Consider the following 14,857-nt stretch of genomic DNA (forward strand, 5'->3'; position numbering starts at 1 on the left):
GCTATGTCGACTGTTACGCCCGTGGCTCCTTGCATCCACTGAAACAAAAATGAATTGCAGCATTTATGTTGCAGTCAAAAGAATGTTAGCAATGATCACGCAGACACGAGCAAGAGCAAGGCCCATGCAGACATCCAACTTTGGATATGAGCCTTTTTGTAGTGCCATTCTCTAGGTTTGAATAACTATCTATATGTGCAGCGCTTCCGAAGTTATCGGCACTTCCATAATCTTCATGTGCATAGAAGAGGGTTAGAAGCTTCATCCACCAGACTAGCGAACATGGCGTTTACCAATCTTACGCTCCTCCTTGAGACAGTTGCCAACCAGGGGGGAAGTGGAAATGTCATTTGTTATCCGCCTCAGAACACCACCCAGCCCCAGCAGTACTCCTACCGCCAGCTGCTGGACAATGCCCGGAAGGCTTCTTGGGCACTACGCTGCCGACCAGAAGAATTTCGCCCAGGTCGGGTGGTTCTTATTCACTTGGATACACATTGGGAAAATATTGTGTGGTTCTGGGCCGTCACTTTAGCGGGATGTATCCCAGCCATGTCCACATCGTTTTCCAACAATTCCGCGGCGCGCATATGGCATATAAAACATCTGGCTACGACCCTCCAAGTTCCTAGCTGTCTGACCACAGCCAATAAGCTGTCCGAGTTTGGAGGACAGGACGATATCACACCGATCGCTCTTGAGTCGCTAGACACGGCAAACGCACCAGTCGCAGAGATCTATCGCGATGCCGCACCAGGCGATACTGCTATGCTGATGTTGACATCTGGCAGCACCAGTCACGCCAAAGCAGTGATTTTCACGCACCAGCAAATCTTCACGGCGCTGGAGAGTAAGTACAAGGTTGTAGCACTGCCAGAAAAATCATCATTCTTGAACTGGGTTCGTTGCGATCATGTTGCGGCCATTCTGGAAATCCACTTGCAAGCTATATTTGCACACAAAGACCAGGTACATGTCCAGGCAGAAGATATCTTGCCTCAGCCCCTCGCCTTCCTGGATATCATCGACCGCCATCGTGTGTCTCGTACCTTTGCGCCCAACTTCTTTCTTGCTCGAATCCGCGCCGCGCTGGAGGATCACGGTGACTGCTGTACTGCATACAACTGGGATCTTAGCTGTCTGCGTTACGTGGCTTCAGGTGGTGAAGCGAACGTTACCAAGACCGGTGCTGCCGTGGTAAAGCTACTTGGTCGGTACGGCGCTCCCGAGACTGTTATTGCGACCGGCTTCGGCATGACTGAAACCTGCGGTGGTGCTATCTACAACTTGGATTTTCCCAAATTTGATATTGAGCGTGGGTTGGAGTTTGCATCCGCTGGAAAATGCATGCCAGGCCTCAGTATGAGAATCACTACCGTCACCGAAAATGCCATTGCGCCAGCTGATACTGTGGGCAACCTTGAGCTGGCCGGCCCAATCATCTTCAAGGGTTATTTCAACAACCCAGTCGCGAACGCAGATTCGTTCACCAGCGACGGCTGGTTTCGGACTGGTGATCTAGCTTCGATTGACGATCAAGGCAATCTCCACCTGAATGGCAGGGTGAAAGAATCAATGATTGTCAATGGCGTCAAATACAGCCCTCAGGAGATCGAGACTGCCCTGGATGAGCAAGGCAAAATCCCTGGCTTAATTCCGAGCTTTACATGTTGCTTTTCTTCGTTCCCCCCAGGGGCTGACACCGAAATGATATGCGTGGTCTACCTACCGAGTTACAGCCCCGGCGACGACGCTACACGAGTTGCAACAGCTGATGCCATTGCCAAAATTGCCATGATGTCGACAGGTGCCCGACCACAGATCTTACCTCTCGATGAGTCCAAACTGCAAAAGTCTGCGCTGGGCAAACTGTCACGAACCAAGATCAAGGCGGCATTTGAAAAGGGCGACTACAGTACCTATCAAGATGTCAACTCTGAAGCAATCAAGCTGTACAGAGCGACGGCCCGTGTCCACCCTGCCAATGAACTGGAGCAAAAATTGCTAAGCCTCTTTTTAAAGTCTCTTGACCTGCCCGAGGAAGAGTTTGATGTGCAATCCTCCCTCTTTGACATGGGCATCACTTCGGTGGAACTCATCAAGTTAAAAAAGAAGATCGAACAAGAACTGGGCCTTACGCAAGAAATTCAAATAATTACTTTGATGACAAACCCCACTGTCCGCGACCTTGCCAGTGCCTTGGAAGACCAGCAAAGCCCCCATGCAGCGAGCGATTATAACCCAGCAGTGACACTGCAAGCCCAAGGAGACAAGACGCCGCTGTGGCTTGTCCACCCGGGAGTCGGCGAAGTACTGGTCTTTTTAAACTTGGCCAAATTCTTGGTGGATCGCAAAGTCTACGCCCTACGTGCACGAGGCTTCAACGAAGGCGAGACGCCCTTCGAAACAATCGACGAGGTTGTCACCACATACCACGCCGCCATCAAACGAAAGCAGCCCCAAGGACCATACGCACTGGCCGGATACTCCTACGGGACAATGCTGGCTTTCGAGGTGGGCAAAGTACTTGAGAGCAACGGGGATGAAGTTCGCTTCCTGGGTTCCTTCAATCTGCCACCGCATATCAAGGACCGCATGCGTCAACTCGACTACAAAGAATGCCTGCTTCATCTCTCATACTTTTTGGATCTGATGACGGAGGATCGTGCGCGCGAACTTGCGGTCGAGATGCAGGGAGCGACTCGGGAGGAAACCTGCGCGAAGGTGATGGCGGAAGCCGATCAGGATCGCCTTGCCGAATTGGCGTTGTCGGCTGACGCTATTACCAAATGGGCTTGCTTGGCCTTTGCTCTTCAAAGTATGGCGGTTGATTATGATCCGTCCAGTTCCATTGCTGCCATCGATGTCTTCTACTGCAATCCTCTGGCTGTGGCGGCTTCGTCCAAAGCTGAATGGCTTAGTAGACACTTGAGTAATTGGAAAGACTTTTCGAGATCGCCACCACGTTTTCACGATGTTGGGGGTGCCCATTATACCATGTTAGGGCCGGAGCATGTCTTTGGTTTTCAAAAGACATTAAGGAGTGCGCTTGAAGCAAGAGGGATTTGAGAAATTCTCTGAAACGAGACTCATGACGATCATGGGAATAAACCTTGGAAGCAGTTGAACTTATATTCTGGTGCAATTAGGTATTTCTGGACTCTGTTGAACAGAGCACGCAAAATTCCTAAGAAAACATAATAAATCCAAATTGAATCCAGCCCCTCAATTATAGTATGGTGTAATTACTATTTGATTTCGGTTGATACAATGTCCAGATGTCCTGTGGTGGGGTGATAGTTCGAGCAGCCTGAATCTTGTCGACAACGGCAATGATCATATCCTTCCATGAGATAACAACGTCTCCCGTGATGATGCTCTTAAGAACCAGGTTCTTGGAGTTGTATTACCGGTTGCTAATAATATCTTGTGCCGTGTCGTAAATTTCGGGGGTAGTGAAGTCCCCGTAAGAAGTTGGAATTAGGGCTGCAGCATCACTTTCGGGCAGGATAGATATCGTGAACGTCCCGAAAGTGCATCCTTCTCCCGCGCACTTTGCTCTCAGGGTCTGTATCTATAAGGTAATTTATTGGCTTCCGTGCCTGCAGCTTTCGCACCGGCATCGATTTACATTGTCGATGCTTGGATTTCTTATCTCCAAGATGGACCCTACACCTTGACATCGCCCTTAGCATTACTTCAATACAAAACAATTTAAACCTAGAAAAAAATTTCATTCATCATGAGGTAATCCGAAACCTCGCCATACTTTTATCACCCTATGTTGCTAACGCTATAGCCCAAGAAATTCAAAATAAAATATCTTGACGAGAAATGCATCTACTGTCCAAGAGCCTTGCGAGCGAAGTTGGGCAGCACGAAGCTGGCACGGTGGATGTCCGCGCTGTAGTAGCGGCAGTGACGGTCCTCCTCCTCGCGGGTCCAGGAGCGCAGGGGCTCCTTAACGTTGCGGGTGGCATCCTTGCAGCAGACCATGAAGCCGATCTGGCCGGAGGGGTAGGTGGGGATGGTGGTGTAGGCGTACTCGGCGACGGGGAAGACCTCCTTGCAGGACTTCTTGAGGTCGGCAATCAGGGAAAGGTGAAGCCATTGGTTCTCGGCTAGAAAAGAAAATGCACAGCCCGGCGAAACCGACCCGGAAACGGGTTGGTTGCGGATAGTGCGGGAAATGTTAGCCAATGTTCATTTGTGTGCTTGTTCACTAAGATGTCCAAAATAGTCTGGATCCAGTGTCCCAATTGATAAAATGCCACCTGGGGGGAGAAATATACAAAAGAAAAGAGACGCGAGGTAGAGAGGACAAGAAGGGGAATCAGGATTTGGGGGAGGAGGGGGGGGTGGTGAGGCAAAAGCAATGAGACATAGGAAACGGGAACAACAACCTTGGGTAGTGATGACACCTCCCTCACGCAGAGCCTCGTTGAGGAGCTCGAAGTAGGGCTTCTGGAAGAGCGCCTCGGCGGGACCCTCGGGGTCGGAGCTGTCAGTGATGATAACGTCGAACTCGTTCTTGCGCTCCTTGAGGAAAGCGAAGCCGTCACCGACGTGGGTGGTGGCGTTGGGGTGCTGGAAGCCAATGCTCATGCCGGGGAGGTACTTCTTGGAGACACGGATGACAGCCTCGTCGATGTCACACAGGATAGCCTCCTCGACGGAGGCGTGCTTGACGACCTCACGGAGAACACCACCGTCACCACCACCGATGACAAGGACCTTCTTGGGGTTGGGGTGGGAGTTCATGGCCAAGTGGGTGATCATCTCCTGGTAGGAGAACTCATCACGCTCGGTGCACTGGATAACGTTGTCCAGAACGAGGACGCGGCCGTAGTCGGTGCTCTCGAAGACCAGGACATCCTGGTACTTGGACTTCTCGTGGTGCAGAACCTCCTTGACCTTGAGGTTCATGGCCTGACCGGGCCACATGCCGGACTGCTCGGAGAACCAACCATCTAGAGATCGGTGGGGGTTAGTATTTTCGGGACTCGACGGGCAATGGAGGGGTAAGTGGGATGTGGTGCTGGGGATGGCGGGGTAAAGATTAGAAGAGTAGAATAGGCATACCCTTAATGGTAGAGTGGGTAATCTCGCTCATTATGGTAGAAGAAAAGCGTTTGCTAGAAAAAGAGAAGAAGGTGAGTGAACGAGGAAGAAGAGAGCGCATGCGAAAGATTAAAAGAAAGGCGGAAGTTTGACTATTTTGGGCGAATTTTTTACTTTGCCGGTTTCAGTGGGGACTTGAGTTACGAGCATACAAAGCGAGAAAAAAAGTACTATTGATAGGGAAGTTACACGAGAAGCCAAGAGTCTACATTATGCGGTCCACAGCAAAATTATTCAATTGATCTTCTCATGGAAAGGTGGTACATGATACTAGTACATAAGAGCTAGTGTAGTGAGAGAGGGGACAGTGATAAGAGGGGCGGTTAAGGGTCTAGGACTCCTCTGAGCCAATCGTGTTGGGCCAAATGACGATGACCCCAGTATATACACTAAACATTACAAAACAATCACTATACTCTCTAAGAAGCTACAAATTCACTATGAAAATACGCCAACTTATATAGGAAAACCTCAGAACGGTGGATTGCTTTCTAGTTTACTGTACATTTGATACAGCCGGCACATTCGAGTGTGCACTCCGGTATAACTCAAAAACTTCAAAAGATTAAAAACGGCCATCACTTCCACTCAATGGAAAACTTCCATTTATTCCTCACCACCACCCTCAAGCAGGCGGCCGGGCTTGGAGTTGAGGTACTCGTTACTATGTATCTTGTCAGCACAGAACGCGACTGATGTGTGTGTGTGTGTGTGTGTGTGTGTGTGTGTGTGTGTGTGATGGTCTTTCTCCCTAGGGGGATTGTGATGGGTTGATCTTACCGCTCAACGGCCCAGTTCATGGTGGCGTAGGCAACGACGAAGGGAGGAACAACGTAGAGGACCTGGTTGCGGAAACGGCGGAAGCTGTTGAAGATAGCGGCGTTGAAGGCACCAGCGAAGGGGCGCTGGCGGTTAGGGGAGAGGGAGTAGGTGGCAATGCGCTGGGGGGTGGGACATCCTGTATAAGTGTATAGGTTAGTGTTTCGGTTCCGATTGGGTAATGTCGTTGAATTGTCGGTTTTGTCCACGATTGCGTTGTCGATTTGAAGGTCGAGATCCAGCGATCGTGGAGATTCCGGCTTGCGCGTTCGGAAGATCGAGGCATATCGTTCACGTACCCATTTTACCCCAGACACCGATGTAGCTACAATCACATGGTCAGTACATTATACCAATCTACATATCACATCAATTGAAAGCTGGAGCGGAGTCCGCCATGTCATGCACACCCCTCGGGTAATGGTCATCAATCGAGCGGGTGCGACCGGACTCCCACGCCAGCCACGGGGACAGAGGGAAGGTAACTCACTGGCCAGTCTTGGCGTTAGCGTGACCACCCATTGTGAAAGAATGAAGGACGTTAAAGGAGAAGGAGAAAGAGAGGAGAAACTGAGGTCGGATTACAGGGCGAGAAGGAAAAGACGTTCAGGTTCGGGAAACGAAGTTGGCTCGAACCACGCTAAGCCCGATCGGGCTGGAAAACCCCGACATCATCCATCAAACTAAACTGAACGAACCTCCAACATCTGCATCAGGTCATTCCATCTCACCACTTCACAACCATGGCCAACGCCCTCTATAACCTTTACCGGCTGGCAGGCCCCGCCGCAGCTGGTGTGCTGCTGTTCAACGCGTCCATCTACGATGTCAAGGGCGGATCACGAGCTGTCATCTTCGATCGCTTGTCCGGTGTGCAGGAGCAGGTCGTCAACGAAGGAACACACTTCCTTATGCCCTGGTTGCAGCGGGCAATCATTTACGATGTGCGAACGAAGCCGCGCAACATTTCCACCACTACCGGAAGTAAGGATCTGCAGATGGTCAGCTTGACGCTGCGAGTGATGCACCGTCCGGATGTGCCGAAACTGCCTCAGATTTACCAGGTAAGAGATGAGAAGCTACCTACCCTTTCCCCCGACAACGCAACATGATCCACCAACCTCTCCTTTTCGGCCTTTCATATGCTGATATTTTCGTCCTCGAATCTAGTCCTACGGTACCGATTACGATGAGCGTGTCCTCCCCTCCATCGGAAACGAAGTCCTCAAGGCCATCGTTGCCCAATTCGACGCCGCCGAGCTCATCACCCAGCGTGAAGCTGTCTCCAACCGCATCCGTACAGACCTCCTTAAGCGTGCCTCGCAGTTCAACATCGCTCTGGAGGACGTCTCCATCACCCACATGACCTTCGGAAAGGAGTTCACCAAGGCCGTCGAGCAGAAGCAAATCGCCCAGCAGGACGCCGAGCGTGCACGTTTCATCGTCGAGCGCGCCGAGCAGGAGCGCCAGGCTAACGTTATCCGCGCCGAGGGTGAGGCCGAGTCCGCCGATATCATTTCCAAGGCCGTTGCCAAGGCTGGTAGCGGATTGATTGAGATTCGTCGTATCGAGGCTAGTCGTGAGATTGCTCAGACCCTCGCTAACAACCCCAATGTCACATATTTGCCTGGTGGTGAGGGCAAGGATGGTGGTAAGAGCACTAGCCTCTTGCTTGGTCTGCGGAGTTAAGCGGTTTTTCTTTTCTCCGGAAGTGTTTATGAGAGAGTCTTGATCTGATCACTTTGTTCGTTGGGAAATCCCTCTCTTTTTTGTATCATTTAATCGCACGCCGTGTTTGATGCGCCTGCTCGGCTGTGCTTGATCCTGTGGCGTGTGGACTAGATTGGCAAAAGCGTGTCTATCTGGTTCTCTTTTTTTCTGACCTGTAGCAATACCAATACCTCTACTCTTATCAGAACTCTCGCTCTCCCTATCTACGCTCTTTTATCTTGCTTTCAAACTTGCGATGGATGGATGTAACATTGAACAGACTTGATCAATTTGAACCTTGAAACCTTGTCTATATAAAACTTTTTGCAAAGTGAAAAGAAAATGGTATATATGTATATTGAACCCGTGGACCCCCATCTGAGCACCTAGGCAACCCGTCTCTGTCGAAAGGAAACACCCCTTTTATATGCGGCGGTAAATATGCACCTGGAATCGCATATCCTCCAACCCAGCCCCATCACCAACATCATACATCAACCGTGGCGCATCCCTCCTCCACCACCGCGAATCCTGCGTATAAACCAGCTCCCACTGCCCCTTCGCCACCGAAATAAGCGTATGATCCAGCAAGAACTTCATAGGATAATTCCTCTCCTGCTGCACACCATCCGGACCAGGCTTACCCAACTTCAGCGTCGAATAGCTACCAGGACTATCAACAACCAAAAGCACAGCACCGGGCTTCAGAATCTCCGTCAGCCGCAGCATGAAGGCCGTCGTCTTAGGCATAGACGTGGAGAAGAGCTCATTCAAAGTAAACATCAACGTAACAAGCAGCGAAGAAGGCGAAACCGCATGCTCCGCACCACCCAACACAACATCCTTCAGCTCCTCCTCCGGAAGCCCCAGCAAATCCACCCGGTGGAACCCAACGTCCACCTCGCCGCCCGCAGCCAAGAGTGGCGCCTTGTGCTTCGATGTCGACGGCGCCGGCACAGCGGCAGATGTAAGCGTTCCCGCTAGCCTCTTCACAACGCTCGACCAGTCCGCAATGTCGACCGCCGCAATGGACCGTTTGTGCGCGCGGGCGGAATCGTCTGCGCCGGCTGCGCCGGCTGCACCCTCTTGAAGAGAAAGGCCCTCCGCCTGCTCGCTCAGCGAAGCGACGGCCGCCTTGTCCTTGTCGAGATCGTCAAGCTGGCGCCAGGCTGCGGCCAGCGCGACGATCTCTGCACCGGCACCACCGCCCAGGCAGACGACGCGGGAACCGGAATTCGGATCCACGCCGTCTTGCTGCCGCATCCAGCTCAGCACGCCCTTGAATAAGCCTGCATAGCCTAGCGCGCGCGAGGCGCTCCAGCGCAAGGCATAAGCGCGCAAATGATCCTCGCCGGCTTCGGTGAAGGCTGAATCGAAGTCGCGCTGGTAGAGGTGCGACTTGATGGTTTGGATCAAAGCTTTGATGTCGAGGGACTCGAATTGAGGTTCGGATGAAGTGTTGGCTTCGGTTGATGCGGGCGAGGCGAGCAGGGCTGTTTTGAAGACGTCTAGCAGGAGTTGTTGGAGGGAGAGCGGGATGGGTGATGAGAGGTTGATGCCGCTGGTGTTGGCGGCCTCGTCGTCGAGGTTTTGGTCTTCTTCGACGGGCTCGGGTTTCTTGGGTTGGCGCTTGAGTTGTTGGGGCTGGGGCTTGAGTTTGGGCTTGGGCTTGGCTTCCAATGTGTCGCGGTCTGCCCTGCGGTTTCCTTGTCTAGGGCCCTTCATTTTGGTATATATATGTCTATATGAGTAATCGAATTACTCGGGATCGATCTATGGTAGTGGGAATGCAGATTTGTAGCGCGGGGAAGTTAACGACTTTTTTTTTTGGCTTATCGGAGCTTATCTTATCGAGTCAAATTGCCACCAAAAGATAAATAGTACACACGCGCCAAAGTACCGAATACAAGAGTGACTGAATGACTTAGAGAAAGGAAAAAGGTGATAGAAAGTTCTCTGTCCATGGTGGAAGAGGTGTAATAGTATTCTGGGTTTATCAACCACAGGAGAAGAAGTAGAAACAATCTGATAAAAAAATGGGAGGTCCGACTTGGGACAACGATCGTAGAGAAAGTCAATCAATCCGGGCGTCACCGGTACATAAACGATGGACAAGAATAACGAGATTGTATCGTACTCAGACATGGGCGGACCATCATCTGGGGTTAAAGAAATTCGTAAGAGAAGTCTGAGATCACGCAAAAAAATGGAGAAATCAGTTGTAAGGTAAAAATGACCGCCAAACAATAGGTAGCAAAAGAAGAATCCACACGAAAAAAAAATGGAGATAGACCCCGGAGTTTCAATATGTACAGTCCGGTTGGGGAGAAGCCAAGAGGCAGCGAGATGAGCCAGGAAGAAGATATGCGGAAAACAGATAGAGGATATCGCTATGCCGAGATTTGTTGCGCCAGGGGAAAAATAAAATGCATCCAGATCAAAGAGTCGGGGTTCATACCGGCCGCTCCGGAATGGGCGGTTCAGGAGCAGACTTCTCTTTGTCTTTCACTTTCCAGAAATGCATAAGTCGAGAAATCCGATGATTCTTCTTTTTCAACTTGTCGGATGCATCGCCAGGAGGCTTTTCTTCGTGGTAGAGTTTGCTACGTTCCGAGTGTGGACCACCGACTAGCTTGGACAGGCTGGCAAGACTGGACCTCTTGGAGGCATTGGCTTGACTGCTGCGTCTGTGAACAGCCGCTGAGAAAGATGAAGCACGATCCGTCGACAGGCGAGCGCGAGGGAAGAATGTGGCGGAAAAGCGGTTCCTGGTGTTTGCCGTAGTCGATGCACTACTCGTCAAGGATGGGACATCCTCGGACGAGCCATAGGGATATGGATAGTCTGAGGGAAGGTGGTGGTATGAATGGCTTGTAAAGTTGCGGTCGGTGAAGCGGGGCACATCAGGAGATGGGAAGGATGAGTCGGAAGGCGAAACTCCTGCAGAGAGCGAAAAGTGCGGAATGTTGAGTGGCAGCTGGTTAGGAGATGTAGATGGTCGCTTGTCAACGGCCAGGAAGCCAGGAGAAACGTCAGGACTTGGAGGTCCCATTTGGTTTGGAGGTGTCTCCTCTGGCTTGGAAAACTCGACAGAGTCGCGGGCTTGTCCGGCAAATGGATTGGCAGCATCTTCAAATGATTCAGGGACATCTCGTGAGTTAGGAGCAGAAACTTTCATCGGACTGACAGGCTCGTCACCGGCCTGGATACCAAGGCCCTCGGTCTGAGGCTCAGGAGGGGACTCAGGCTGACGAGGCTCAGGCTGAGGGTGGTTAGATACAGGCGCCCGAGTCAAGGTATCTGCGCTGTCATCGCTCTTGACAGACTCTGCTGACTTCTTATCATCCTTCAATGATTCTGGCAAGATAATAGGGCCTAGAGCAGGGCCCAGAGAGAAACGTTCACGCCCGTTCCTGGGTGACTGGTTCTCAGCCAGGAAAGCATCCTCTTCCTCCTCATAGAAAACATCCGGAGTTTCAGCACCCTTTCCACCCAAGCGAAGTGGGCCTAGCGCGCTGCGGTCAAAGGGCTGCATCACTGGAGCACTTTCCGTGCGACGATGGTATCGCATCTCAGGACCGACAAATTCTCCTCTTCGACCTCCACTGTACATGCGCTGTGTCGCCAGTGAAAACTGGCTCAGGTTTCCCCGAGTTTGCCGCATGTCAGGGGTGTTGAACGGACCCAGTGCAGCATCAAGATCAATTATTGGACTGCTAAGGATTTCATCCTGTGCCGTTTGTTCATAGAAGCTTCTCGGCTTCCACGAGGTCTCTAAAGAAGGCGCAGGGCGGTCGTCCAGATTACGTTCAGATTGTGAAACAGGGCCTTCGGGATTGGTGGGAGTCCGAATAATCAAAACATCGTCATTATCGAAATCAACTTCCATGACGGAGGCGGCCTCCGAGTTAGTACGTGTAAGAGTGGGAGGCGTCAAAGCAGGCGGTGTTTTCTTTTGCTTGTTCTTAACCTTCTCCTTCTCAAGCGACGATTCGACGTCAGTCTCATGCTTCGCGTGTTTCTTGCCTTTGCCCAGAATAGCACCCGCCCATGAGCGAACACCCTTCTGCTTCTTCTTTGATTTGGATTTCTTAGGTGAAGAAGACTCGTCGTCGTGCTCGTTATCGCTCGAGGTCTCGGACCCGTCGTCAGAGTAAGAAGGTCGAGATGTGTCAGTCGAATGAGCATCATCACTGGCGTTGTGCGCAACGTTTGCATTGAGGAACGTAGACCGACTCTTTCCTTTACGAGAATGCCCGGTCGACTTGGAGCGTTTCACAGTAGGCACATCCGGCACACTTTGGGCTTGCATGAAGTCGAATGCCAAAGACGCATCGGCAGTTTTCGGCCGGGTCTTTGACTTACGAGTCGGTGTCGGTGCCTTCTCAGCTGGGGGCGTCGCAATCTCCGGCGGTGTATGTTTAATCATCGCGGGACTCTCTGGGGTTTCATGGAAGACTGCAGAAACAGGGCGTCCAACATCCACATCTTCGTGACTCGAGGCTGATTCAATCCGGATAGCGGCCGGAATAGGTGGGACGGGGGGAATATCGGAAGAAGGCGGAAACTGGGGTGATGCAGGAGGTGTCGGACGTCCAAGACTTCCAGCTGAATAGGAAAGTGGCCTGGAAATATCTTCATGTCGCTTATCCAACGGGTCGCCAGGGGTATTAGGTGCACTCCCCGCAGGGGTTGCAAGTGCTTTTTGAATGGCCATAAGATCGACTCCTGATACAGCCTGGGAGCGGCGATGAGCATGGTTGCGTCTTCCTGGGCCTCGTGGCGGACCGGATGCTGGAGGGCTTGGTTGTGTCGCGGACGGCTCTTCCCGTTTGTCGGCATCCCCTGACCCTGGTGTCACCAACTGATTGTCCCCAACAAATTCACTAGGTCGTCGACGATGCCCATTGGGTCGGTTTGGTACATGTGCTGGCGGTAAAGAAGGCTCAGATCCGGGGTTGAAAGAAAATGCTGGCAGAGCCGGGGGCGTTCGGCGTTCCGAGTCGACCGAGACTGGAGCGTCCGGGTCTTGCGCCGGAAACACAAATGGTGGATTTGGCAATGGAGGCATTGTAAGTCGACGATTTGACTGGTCGTTGGACGGGAGTGAATCGAAATGTTGAGTGAAGCCCGACCGGGGCTGCGGGGGAAGAGAAATTGAAGCCATCAATGCTGTGCAAGAAGTGAAGTGAAGTTCAAGAAAAAAGCGCAAAGGAGAATAGAACAATGGTCGAAAAGATCCAGATGGACAAAAGAGACCTCCAGACCACTCGACTTCCCTGGCGATAAGAGAAAGTCGCAAGGAATCTGGAGGTCAGTCTAACAACCTCGAACAAAGGTCATTTGAATCTTCCGCACCAGGCAGAGAAAATGAATTTGGGTTAAAAAAAATAAAGAGACGAGTTAATATGGGCGAATAAAGGGCTTGAATAAGGAACGGACGGCCACGACGAAGGCCAAGGAGGGGAAGGGGCCAGAAGGAAAGGGTATGTCGTTGAGATGGCGAGGAGTGAGAGAACAACAAATGCAGGAGAGGGGAGAGGTTTACGGGCGTAACCATAAAACCGTATTACCCGTTGCATCCGGCCCGTGAACCAATGGAAGTTGGGGAAAACAATGGGAGGAAAAAGAGATTAAGAGTAATTTTACTTTGGAATTGTAAGTATTGCATTTTACTATGTATACTATGTAATTCCGCTTTGTAAATATACATAGCTCATCTCATCTCGTTCTTTTCTTTTTATGACCAGTTCTCATGCCATTGACATGTATACTCTTCAAACAGGGCGACCCAGATGCCTACTCCCTTGACTCGGCTGGAAAGGAAGGACTTTTTTAGACATTTTGGTGGCTTTTTAAGTTTAGATGTTCTACAAAGGCCCTATTGTATTGCATATAACATACATAAAGAGATTGGTTTTTCCTTTCAAGGTTTGTTAAGGGAAAGGGTTTTTTTTCTCTCTTTGCATACTAGTACTAGTTGTATTTTCCTTATTTCCCATATCTCCTATCTAGGCAAATCTGAATATAAGCCCTGAAGAATCAACTGCCATGAACTTCCCAATATTTCTCCCATTATTCCCAATACGACAAATTAGTGGCTTATGGGGTTTTTTTTAGCCACATCAGGGAAATAGAGGACGTCATGACTTTGGTTGCCACCGGGTTACCAGTAGTTCGTACAGAAAAAAAAACCCATTTGATGGGGCCGGGACACTGCCTGTTACGGGCATCGCCCATTTAGAGGATCCTGGGGTCCCAGGCCGCGCGCACCAATGACCGAGCGCACGCATCCGGAGAAAAAGTGGGTTGCAGGCACCAATGAGTCTAAAGACAAGGCCAATCACTTGGAGGACAAATCTCGCTTGACATGGTGGGTCCATGAACGCCACGCTGGGGGGGAAGATGCAAGTCAAAGGGGTGAAAGGGGACGACAATACATTTAGTCTCTACTAAAATCTACACTAATTCCCGTAATTCTGCAGTGATACGTACTTATCCCCTGTATGGAATATAAGTCTCTTTTCCTTGGTTCCAAGGTTACACTCATCCCCAGTACTATATCTTTGGGACTTTTGTATGCATACAAATTCTATTAGTCCTCAACAACAAAAAACATCTCCGAAAAAGAAAAAAACAAAAAAAATTGCTGTCTACTATGGAGTCCGGTGGAGGACACCATTGCCCGGGAGATTGGCTGGTCCATCCGCGAGTCTTGGCAAGTGAGATCAGATATAAATAGTGTAGCGCGAGTGCCCCGACAGCGCTTATTGGACCAGTTGACCAGGGGCCTTGAAAAGAAGTTTAGTTCCCAGCTGAACGGTCCGAAAGTAACTAGTTTCAAGGCTCCTGGCTTAGAGAATTGAAACACATCTCTTTTTGGTCTCTTATGTGTTTTTTGGTTTTTCCCCCTCGCGTCCGGTCCAGATCTTGAACCAATCAACAATCTCCATGTCCATGCCAAATTACATGTGGGTTTGTCCGTTCGAGGTGCACGCGTGGGGCGGTGATCGGCAGCCAATTGGGACGGTAACGGGGGGCTTTTCCAGGATTCAATTTATTCAACTGATCGAACGCCATTTGGGTAATGCCAAGTGGACATTAGTCCAAGGCATCAATCTAAGGGTTGATTCATCCAGATCTCGGGTTGGAGATGGAGGAACCTTGAAGGAGCCGAATGGTTCTTTCATGTTTTCACGCACTATAG

At 50.8% G+C, this 14,857-nt stretch overlaps 6 protein-coding genes across 6 annotated transcripts; 2 read left to right on the forward strand and 4 right to left on the reverse strand.

Annotated features, from left to right (window-relative positions):
* Positions 1 to 282: 282 nt before the first annotated feature.
* On the forward strand, positions 283 to 3,069 carry N7466_011587 (non-ribosomal peptide synthetase; the record flags this gene model as incomplete). Its single annotated transcript, XM_057170976.1, has 1 exon — positions 283 to 3,069. The coding sequence occupies one exon, from the start codon at positions 283 to 285 to the stop codon at positions 3,067 to 3,069; it is 2,787 nt and encodes a 928-aa protein (XP_057015697.1).
* A 771-nt stretch (positions 3,070 to 3,840) lies between these two features.
* N7466_011588 (spermidine synthase) lies at positions 3,841 to 5,113 on the reverse strand (the record flags this gene model as incomplete). Its single annotated transcript, XM_057170977.1, has 3 exons — positions 3,841 to 4,121; positions 4,404 to 4,970; positions 5,083 to 5,113. The coding sequence occupies 3 exons, from the start codon at positions 5,111 to 5,113 to the stop codon at positions 3,841 to 3,843; spliced, it is 879 nt and encodes a 292-aa protein (XP_057015698.1).
* Positions 5,114 to 5,727: 614 nt separating this feature from the next.
* N7466_011589 (ubiquinol--cytochrome-c reductase subunit 8) lies at positions 5,728 to 6,462 on the reverse strand (the record flags this gene model as incomplete). The annotated part of the gene is made up of 4 exons (XM_057170978.1): positions 5,728 to 5,785; positions 5,902 to 6,079; positions 6,240 to 6,265; positions 6,431 to 6,462. The coding sequence occupies 4 exons, from the start codon at positions 6,460 to 6,462 to the stop codon at positions 5,728 to 5,730; spliced, it is 294 nt and encodes a 97-aa protein (XP_057015699.1).
* Positions 6,463 to 6,683: 221 nt separating this feature from the next.
* phb1 (prohibitin subunit PHB1) lies at positions 6,684 to 7,629 on the forward strand (the record flags this gene model as incomplete). Its single annotated transcript, XM_057170979.1, has 2 exons — positions 6,684 to 7,004; positions 7,111 to 7,629. 2 exons carry the CDS (start codon positions 6,684 to 6,686, stop codon positions 7,627 to 7,629), a joined length of 840 nt encoding a protein of 279 aa, XP_057015700.1.
* A 444-nt stretch (positions 7,630 to 8,073) lies between these two features.
* N7466_011591 (25S rRNA (uracil2843-N3)-methyltransferase) lies at positions 8,074 to 9,375 on the reverse strand (the record flags this gene model as incomplete). Its single annotated transcript, XM_057170980.1, has 1 exon — positions 8,074 to 9,375. The coding sequence occupies one exon, from the start codon at positions 9,373 to 9,375 to the stop codon at positions 8,074 to 8,076; it is 1,302 nt and encodes a 433-aa protein (XP_057015701.1).
* A 727-nt stretch (positions 9,376 to 10,102) lies between these two features.
* On the reverse strand, positions 10,103 to 12,817 carry N7466_011592 (putative cell wall proline rich protein; the record flags this gene model as incomplete). Its single annotated transcript, XM_057170981.1, has 1 exon — positions 10,103 to 12,817. The coding sequence occupies one exon, from the start codon at positions 12,815 to 12,817 to the stop codon at positions 10,103 to 10,105; it is 2,715 nt and encodes a 904-aa protein (XP_057015702.1).
* Positions 12,818 to 14,857: the final 2,040 nt, after the last annotated feature.

The sequence above is a fragment of the Penicillium verhagenii genome (assembly GCF_028828195.1).
Source record: "Penicillium verhagenii strain IBT 33310 chromosome Unknown utg000013l_segment0_segment0, whole genome shotgun sequence".
In the NCBI taxonomy this organism is placed as follows: domain Eukaryota; kingdom Fungi; phylum Ascomycota; class Eurotiomycetes; order Eurotiales; family Aspergillaceae; genus Penicillium; species Penicillium verhagenii.